We start from the raw sequence: 10,232 nt of genomic DNA on the forward strand, positions 1-10,232 counted from the left end.
GCAAACCTTTAGAAGTCAGGTAATTCAGGTATTTAATAAATGATTTAGAAAAATAGGGGAAGAAAGGGAACTACCAAACTCCTTTTAAGAAACAAATATGATATTAGTAGTCAGGTCTGGAAAAATAAAAAAAAACATTGTATAACAATTTCATTAATGTCTGTGGATGCCAAATGCAGAGATTTTACATTGTGACCAACTGGGATTTATACCAGGAAGGCAGGAATGGTTTTACCCAAGGAATACATGATCTGTTACATTAATAACAAAAATCATATGAATATATCAATAGCTGAAGATAAGCTTTTGATCAAAGAGAATATACATTTCTATTAGCCAAACTTGAAACTATAGGGGAAATGGATTTTTCTTTACACTGATTAAAAAACCCCCACATACCTACAACTGTCAGCAAGAGTTACTTATAATTTGGAGAAGTTAGCAGCTTTCCCAGGATGGCCGTTGTCAACAATTGTAGTAAAAATCATAGAATAGCAATAAGAAAAAAAAAGAAATAGAAGGAATGAGACTAGGCAATGAGATTATAAAACTATCTCTTTGCAGATGATGTGATAAAATCCATGGAAAATCCCAAAGACTCAATTAAAAAATTATTTGAAACAATTACATTAGCAAAGTGGCAGAATATGATGTTAACTCATGTAAAGGATCAGCATTACTTTATGTCACCAAATAAAATAAGAGGTACCTTAATTAAAATAAATTTGGACCAGGAGTTAGGGAATCTGATCTTGAGGCCCATTGTGGCCCTAGAGCCCTCAAGTGCAGCTCTTTCATTGATCCAAACTTCCCAAAAGAAATCCGCTTAATAAAAGGATTTATAATATAAAATTTGGATGCAGTCAAAACACAGTCCCCAAGGACCTAGAAGATTAGTTTCCCAAACCTTGGTCTCAACTAATTCATACCTTCAATGCCATCCCAGTGAAATCACCAAAAACTTATTAATTTTACTGAGTTAGAAAAAATAATAAAAAACTCATTGGAAGAACAAAGAGTCAAGAATATGAAAGGAAATAAAGAAAAAATAATATGAAGGAAAGAAATTTGGCAGAACCTGATCTTCAGCTGTAGTATAAGGCAGTAATTATCAATACCCTCTCTGGTACTGGCTTAGGAATAGAAAAGCAGATCAATGGAACAGAGTAGATGTACAGTTTAGATAGAGTAGCAAATAAATAGAGTTACCATCTATTTGAGAAGTGTCCTTGTCACTGATGCATGTGGTTCCATCAGCCCTGAGTAGTTGAGGTGTACCATAGGTGGATAGGTCTTTGGCTCATAAATAGTCTTTAGGGTGCTTGGCTATCTTCAGTTTTTCTGATGTCTATCTGGACCCTGGACCCAGATGGCTCTGGAGGAGAATGTTAGGCTGGTGATCTGGTACATCCTTCCAGCTCTTAAATCCAGTTCAGCTGCAAGTCTTGGCATCATCTTCCTGATGTCAGGGTCCTCTTCCAGAACAAAAGACAAACCATAACCATTCAACCTTAAATTCACTCTGGCTCTCATTTATTGGTCAACAAGAAGTCTCTGTCCAAGCAGCACTCTGTTTTGGGGGGGGGGGGCACGGGATGGGGTGACTGATGACTGAGTGAATGTAAATAGCAATGGTTTCTCCTCAGGCCAGTGACTTGAAGGTCTTCCCAACAAAGTTTGATTTTTTTTTTTTTTATTGAAGGGACCATCACTTGACTCACTAATTAAACAGTCCTAATCACTGAATCTTCATTTCCTCAGTCAAAGTGAGAAACTGAAAAGACCTTGGCTTAAAAACAAACAAGATGTCCCTACTACAGTTATCTTAATCTACATCTGGCCACTGGACTCAAATGGCTCTGGAGGAGAAAGTGAGATTGGTGAGTTTTCACAGCTCTCCTTCACTCAATTCCAATTCAAATACAAGTCATGGCATCATCTTCCTGATGCCATGGTCCTCTTTGAGAATGAAGGACAATTCACACTGCCTTCAGGGCATCATACAAGTGCTTGGGATTGTTACAATCAGCATAAAACTAAATTCCTTCCACCTTCTTACTGAGCCAAGAATCCTGAATCTCTCAAAGCTTTGCTTCCCTTTAACTTTTGCTGCAGTTAAATACAGCCTTCTTAGAGATGGATGAAATAACCTACTGGTGGGTCTATCAAGTTCTCATTTTTTATTTAGTACCTTCTGAATTTCTTCATCGTTTTCATCAAAACCAATTTTGATTTTACTTGTGTTCTGAGAGCCCAGATGAGTTTATGTGGTATTATATGATAAAACTCTGAAAGCTGGCCACTCTTTTCCTGCTGGAATGTTACATACTATGTTTTGTCTCAGCCTTCTCTTCCAACTTAGCCAGAAAGTGTTCTCCCATAAAGAGTCACTTTTAGCTGTTGCCATTAAATCTTCTGGTAGTGATCTTACTTTGGGGCTGCTGCATTTGTTGAATGTGAATATTTAGGCATTGATGGTGCACATCACCTTTGCACTCTCACATCTTCTGTTTCTTTTCCTTAAAGTAACATACTCCATGTAATGCCAACATTTGCTCCAAGAGTATATCCATGAAGTTCTGTTGCCTTTCTGTCAGTGAATGGGGTCATGAGCTATTAACATTGTCAGTAACCATTGCTGTTACATTTATTTGTATGTATCTTTTTCATGTTTATATGTTTGTTTTTTTTGATTGTGGAGACCAGTTTTGAAGCAAATAAAGTAACTAGAAAGCTGGGAATTTTTTTGGAAGAGCATGACCAGCAAAGATTCATGAGTGATGGTCCCAGGGACTTCAGTTCAAGTGACATTCATGACTTTATTCTCAAAGTAGCAAAAATCCAAAGAGTGACTATGAATTTGAAATTGCAAAAAAGATGAGACAGTCTTCCATGCTACATCAGTGGAAGAAAAAGACCTCAGGGAATCACTGTGTTCCAGATAGTGATTATAGCAAATGCCTTACAGAAGAAGGAAAGCTTTTTCAGTCCCATGGAAAGGGAAGCCACACTGGAGTGAAACCTTATGGATATAATCAGTGTGGAAAGATTTTCACACAGAAGGGCCATCTTGCTCCACATCAAAAAATCCACACTGTAGAGAAACCTTATAGATGTAATCAGAGTGGAAGGGCTTTCACACATAACTCCTTGCTTATTGCGCATCAGAGAATCCACACTGGAGAGAAGCCTTATGAATGTAATCAATGTGGAAAGACTTTCACACAGAAGGGCCATCTTGCTACACATCAAAAACTGCACACTGGAGAGAAACCTTATAGATGTAATCAGTGTGGAAAGGCTTTCACACAGAAGTACTTGCTTATTGCACATCAGAGAATCCACAGTGGAGAGAATCCTTATCAATGTAACCATTGTGGAAAAGCTTTCACACAGAACTCCTTACTTATTACACATCAAAGAATCCACACTGGAGAGAAGCCTTATGAATGTAATCAGTGTGGAAAGACTTTTAAACAGAAGGGCCATCTTGCCACACATCAAAAAGTCCATTCTGGAGAGAAAGAGAAACCTTATATATGTAATCAATGTGGAAAGGCTTTCACACAGAGCTTCAGTCTTGCCACACATTACAGAATCTATACTGGAGAGAAGCCTTATAGATGTAATCAATGTGGAAAGGCTTTCACACATAGTTATAGTTTTTCTGCACATCAGAGAATCCACACTGGAGAGAAACCTTATACATGTAATGAATGTGGAAAGGCTTTCAGAGTGAGCTCCCAACTCACTACACATCAGAGAATCCATACTGGAGAGAAATCTTTCCAATGTAATCTATGTGCAAAAACTTTTACACAGAGGTCTAATCTTGCTGGCCATCAAAGAATCCATACTGGAGAGAAGCCTTATAGATGTAATCAGTGTGGAAATGCTTTCACAATGCGCTGTCATCTCACTACGCATCAGAGAATCCACACTGGAGAGAAGCCTTATGAATGTAATCAATGTGGAAAGGCTTTCACACGGAACATCAACCTTGCTAAACATCAGAGAATTCATACTGGGGAGAAACCCTAGGAACTTCCTTCATCACATATTATGGCAGAGTATGCTTAATGTGTTTATGTGACAATAATATTCAACAGAATTGGTTCAATTTTATGCAGTATTCATTAACCTTTCCATTCATTCAATACAGTCATTGGAGACAAAATTCATCACATGCACATATGTTCTCAATTATATCCAAATAAGTATTTGATAGGTTTTCAACCTTCCCCTTGGTCTTGTCTATAGGTAGGCCAGAGGAAGGGGCAGTACATCTGGCCACTTGTAGGTGGGATTTAGAGGACAGATTGCCAGTCGGAGTTAAAAAGCTTTAATCCAGTAAGTAGAAGGGAGCAACTATCACAGGAAATGTTGGGGAGGCAAGCTGGTGGAATGTTGGGTAAGGTGGACAATCAGCATGAATACTACATTCTGGAGGCTTACACAAATACAGTGAGCACTAGTTTACATCCAGTGAATAATTGGTTCAAAAATGTAACTTCACTATTTGCTAATTATTAACAGATAAAATTTCATGATTTTCTAAATGATGGCAGATAAAACTCCTTATTTAAAATTTAATGCATAAATTTCTTTACTTTGACTGGGACAGGTGCTAGTTCCTTAAACTGTAACCACACAGAATCTCTGAACACTTGTCAGCAGGACTGAGGAGATCTTTTCAGAGGTTAAGTAAGAGAGCCAAAGGAACCTCACAGACAGAAACCTCGTCAGAGGATTTTTCTCTGCTTCTCTCCCTACAGTTAATTTCTTATCATTATCATTAGTTTCTTCATTAAAACTGACTGGGTATTGGGGTCTTAGGGCACAGATAACACTCATCAACCAGGTCCTGGAGCAGAGTGGGTATGGATCTTGGTTCTTGTTAGCTGAATTACAGAGGACAGGGAAAGTTTGGGGATGAAAATGAAGGCAAAATAAGGAATATATATGTATATACATACACGCTTATGTAGATTCACACTATGAGAACCATTCTCACTTTAAACAGAACAATATTTGTTGTGACATCAGGAAAGCTCTTACTTTATTTGGTTAATTATTTTGCATTTTTTTATTTTATTAAATTTTGGGGGGAGCTGAAATGCCAGAACACAAATACAGACTTGAAAAAAATAACCAAAAACATATCATAAACTTAAGTATTGGAACTTAAACACAAAGTTAAGAAAAAGAAAACATGTCATGTGCATAACAGAACATAAGAGATGATTGAAGTTATGTATAAAATTTTCATTTCAAGAAAGCTGGTATGATAAATAAATAATCCTTGTGTTGAAAATTGTCCATCTTTTCTTTGCTTCCTTTTGAGTTCTTTTGTTCTTTGCTGTACACTTTTTAAATTTTGTTCTTTTTCCGTTCCCCCCAGCTTCCCAAGAGCCCACAATCAAATTTAGATATGCTTATAGCTGTAGATATATACACACATATATACATGTAGAGAGACTTAGACTCTACTCCTGATCTTTGTTTTTTTATATGTGCATATCTTTGCTTCCTATCCCTACTGCCACCTCTACGGTACTTCTACCCACTAACTTGACTAACTTGAACTAACTGTTCTAACTTGAACTCCTGTTACTTGCCTACCCCTTCCATGGATCCCTCCCCTGTCCTCCCATAAATCTAAATATCCTTCTATATCCCCCTTTTACCTGTTCCCTTCCCCTCTATGGATCCCTCCCTTGTCCTCTTCCTCCCTCCCTTGGCCCAAACATTTTATTTCTTCTGAATTTTGAAGACTTTTATACTCTTCCAAATTGAATTCCATAGTTCTTTCTCTGAATGTGGAAGGCATTTTGCCTTCCAAGACCATTGGAAATTTTTTAAGTCCTTGCATTGCAATGAAGTACTAAATTTACCAGAAAAAATTTTTTGCACACTATGGTTGTTTCTGTGTACAAAGTTCTCCTGGTTCTGATCCTTTCACCCAGCATCAGTTCGTATAAGTCTTCCCAGACCTCTCTGAAGTCTTCCTGTTCATCATTTCTTAGAGCACAATAGTATTCTATTACATTCATGTACCACAATTTATTCAACCATTCTCCAATTGATGGGCATCCCCTTGATTTCCAGTTTTTGGTCACCACAAAGAGAGCTGCTATAAATATTTTTGTACCTGTGGAACCTTTCCCATTTTTATGATCTCTTGGGGATACAGTCCTGGAAGTGGTATAGCTGGGTCAAAGGGTATTCACATTTTTGTAACCCTTTGGGCATAGTTCCAAATTGCTTTCCAGAATGGTTGGATGAGCTCACAGCTCCACCAACAAAGAAATTAGTGTTCCAGCTCACCCACATATATGCAATATTTATTATCTTTCTGTTTTGTCATGTTAGCCAATCTGATAGGTATGATGTGGTATCCCAGAGTTCTTTTGATTTGCATCTCTCTAATTGTGATTTAGAACATTTTTTCATTTGATTCTAGATAGCTTTAATTTCTTCCCCTGAAAACTGTTCATACATATCTTTGGATCATTTATCAGTTGGGGGATGACTTGTATTCTTGTACGTTTGACTCAGTTCTCTATATATTTTAGAAATGAGGCCTTTATCACAGACATGTTGCAAAAATTCTTTCCCAGTTTTCTGCTTCCCTGCTAATTATGATTGCATTTGGATTTGTTTGTGCAAAAACTTTTCAATTTAATGCAATCAAAATTATCTGTTTTGCAGTTCATAATGCCTTCTATCTCTTCTTTAGTCAAAAGTTCTTCCCTTCTCCATAACTGTGATAGATACACTTGCTCCACTAATTTGTTTATAGTAACAATCTTGATACCTAGGCCATGTACCCATTTGGACTTTATTCTTGTGTATAGTGTCAGGAGTTGGTCTATGCCTAGTTTCTGCCACACTCAACCAATTTTCCCAGCAATTTTTGTCAAGCAGTGAGTTCTTGTCCCAGAAGCTGGGATCCTTGGGTTTATCAAACAGCAAATTGATGTATTCATGGATTACTGTGTCTTGAGTGCCTAACCTATTCCATTGGTCTACCCTTCTGTTTCTCAGCCAGTATCAAGTGGTTTTGATAATTGCCACTTTATAATACAATTTGAGATCTGGTAGAGCTAGACCACCTTCCCTAGCATTTCATTTCTTTTCATAAGTTCCCTTGATATTCTAGACTTTTGTTGTTGCGGATGAATTTTAATACTATTTTTTCTAGCTCTACAAAATAAATATCTGATAGTTTGGTATGGTACTGAATAAGTAAATTAATTTAGGTAGAATTGTCTTTTTTATTATATTGGCTCAGCCCACCTACAAGCAACTGATGTTTTTCCACTTAGTTAGATCTGACTTGATTTGTGTGAAAAGTGTTTTATAGTTGTGTTTGTATAGTCCCTGGGTTTGTTTTGGCAGGTAGACTCCCAAATATTTTATAGTGTCTACCCTATCTTTAAATGGCCATTTCTCTTTCTATCTCTTGCTGTTGGGCTTTGTTAGTAATATATAGAAATGCAGAAGATTTGTGTGGGTTTATTTTGTAACCTGCAACTTTGCCAAAGTTGTTTATTATTTCAAGTAGTTTTTTATTTGATTCTCTGTGATTCTCTAAGTATATCATCATATCATCTGCAGAGTGATAACTTAGTGTCTTCTTTGCCTATTCTAATTCCTTCCATTTCTTTTTCTTCCCTTATTGCTGTAGCTAACATTTGTAGTACCATATTGAATAACAGTGGTGATAATGGACACCCTTGTTTCACCCCTGATCTTATTGGAAATTCATCTAGCTTATCTCCATTGCATGTAATGCTTGCTGAAGGTTTTAGGTAGATACTGCTTATTATTTTATGGAAGATTCCATTTATTCTATGTTCTCCATTGTTTCCAATAGGAATGGGTACTGTATTTTGTCAAAATCTTTTTCTGCATCTATTGAGATAATCATGTGGTTTCTGTTAGTTTTGTTGTTGATATGATCAATCATGCTAATAGTTTTCTTAATATTGAACCAGCCCTGCATTCCTGGGATAAATCCTACCTGATCACAAAATATCTTACAGTTGAGGGAAAGAGGGGAGGGACATAAGCATTGTTTGAAAGTTACTCTCATCTGACTGGGTTCAAGGAGGGAACAGCAAACTCAGTTAATATAGAAATACAACTAGTTCAATAGGCAGTAGGAGGGGAAGGGGGAAAGAAAAGGGAGGGGAGGACAAAAGGGGAGGTATGAAGTAGTAAAGGAAAAGGAATTAAAAGGGAGGGGAGCTGAAAGAAGGGAGGGAAGACTGAGGGAGGCAGTGGTCAATTAAAACTTGTGGAGGGGAAAGGGGAAGGGAAAAGGGAGAAACGAGGAGGAGTAGGAAAGGGAATGGAGTGAAAGACAAATTGTAATCATAACTGAATGTGAATGGGATGAACTCCCATAAAACAAAATAAACCCACACAAATCTTCTACATTTCTATATATTACTAACAAAGCCCAACAGCAAGAGAAATAAAGAGAAATCCCATTTAATCTAGATTATAAAATATTTGAGAGCCTACCTGCCAAAATAAATCCAGGGACTGTATGAACACAATTACAAAACACTTCTTGCACAAATATAGTCAGATCTAAGAAAGTAGAAAAACATCAGTTGCTCATGGGTAGGCTGAGCTAATATAACAAAAATGACAATTCCACCTAAATTAATTTACTTACTTAGTGCCATATCAATCAAACTGTCCAATAATTTTAAAGGGGAGATGAGTTCATTTTATGGTTGAACCCTCATATTTGAAAAGATTCTAAATTCCAGGTACAGGATCTAGGTAAAGATGGAAACAGCAAATAATATAAAGTGAAAGGAAATTCCTTTCTCATAGTAAAGTGTATTTAAGCCTGGTCATTCTTCCATCAGACAGTCAGAGGTTTTCCTTCTGGCTCCATGGCCATGTAAACACTAGCTTTAAGGGAATAAACAATATACATTTAGCCTGTTTGCCATTTTTAACCAAACTTCCAGGTTGACAAGTATTATGGTTAAAAACAGCTGCTACCATTGCTTTATGATTGCTTGCAAATTCCTTCACTGTATTATTTAATGATAGAAATACAAAAGTAATTATGTAGGGAAAGGAGGGATCTTTGTTCAGCAAAAATGTCACATTTTATGACCTGGGGTTGGAGGTTGAGCTAATGCATAAGAGAGATACTGACACTATTAATGAAAAATCAATGATTTCAACGTGCTGCTAGAATCTGAGAACACTGAGCATCAGGGGTCAGGAGGCAGACTGATGGATATACAAGAGAGGGGAGACATCTCTAAATATTTGGATACATGGGAGGGCTCATCTATTTATTCACCTAATACGTGAAGAACAGATATTCAGCCAATGCACTTGGCATTCAGTGCTCTTCCATTTCATTTTTTCCATTTTGAGCAGAATGACATGATTGACTTTTTTTAGAAATTGTATTGATTTAAAGTCTCTTACGTAGATAAAAATCTCATTTCACTTATTTGTCATTTTGATTTAAAACTCCTGATTTATCTTCTATTTATAATTTGCATTTCAGTTTAGTTTCCTTTTTTCTGGTATTGAACTTTGGAGCAATTAAAGTATTTATTAAACTTTTCCTGATTTTTTAAATTCCCAAGAATTTACAAAACTTTTTCATTAGGTGTTCTGAGTCATGATTCTTGACGGCACTGTATTTATTCTTAGGATGAACAATCATTAGAGGAAGACCATGCTTTTCTTCACTGATAATTTCTGTCTTGGATTGAGGGGGTTCAGACTCTGGGAACCTCCCTGAACTCACCTTGAATCTTCCCCCTTTAATCTGGCCTTTCATACTCAAACCTGTTGCCCATGGCCTGGCCTGGCCTTCCATTGTCTGTTATCTCTTGCTTCCCACCCAAGCCCTGCATTGCCTGATACTCCCAATTGGCTCCAACTGTTTCCCACCCTTGATTACATTACTAGTTACCCCAGTCTCATGAAGATCCTCCTTAGATCCTCCTCCCAGACTACTAGACCACCTCTACATCTTTCCCATGGACTATCTGTATATAAGTTCCATCTCTCCTCCATGAAGGTGCTCAGATTAAATCCAGGCTTGTCAGCCAAAGCATCACAAATGCTTAGGCTCCTTAAGAGTCAACCGAATATGGCGATTCTTTAATAAACTTTGTTTTACTTTGGCTGGAAGAAGTCTTGAGTCGAATTCAGTCGGCAGGACACCAAGTGCTGGTAGG

The 10,232-nt window shown here is 37.1% G+C and overlaps 1 protein-coding gene across 1 annotated transcript in view; it reads left to right on the forward strand.

Moving 5' to 3' along the window:
* LOC140507387 (uncharacterized) overlaps nucleotides 1-5,273 on the forward strand; it is a 54,206-nt gene extending 48,933 nt beyond the window's left edge. The window contains exon 3 of the mRNA XM_072615488.1: nucleotides 2,822-5,273. Coding sequence (XP_072471589.1) covers nucleotides 2,822-4,041 — 1,220 coding nt within the window. The 3' untranslated portion in view covers nucleotides 4,042-5,273. The remainder of the gene's footprint in view (nucleotides 1-2,821) is intronic.
* Nucleotides 5,274-10,232: the final 4,959 nt, after the last annotated feature.

The sequence above is a fragment of the Notamacropus eugenii genome, chromosome 5 (genome assembly GCF_028372415.1).
Source record: "Notamacropus eugenii isolate mMacEug1 chromosome 5, mMacEug1.pri_v2, whole genome shotgun sequence".
Classification (NCBI taxonomy): domain Eukaryota; kingdom Metazoa; phylum Chordata; class Mammalia; order Diprotodontia; family Macropodidae; genus Notamacropus; species Notamacropus eugenii.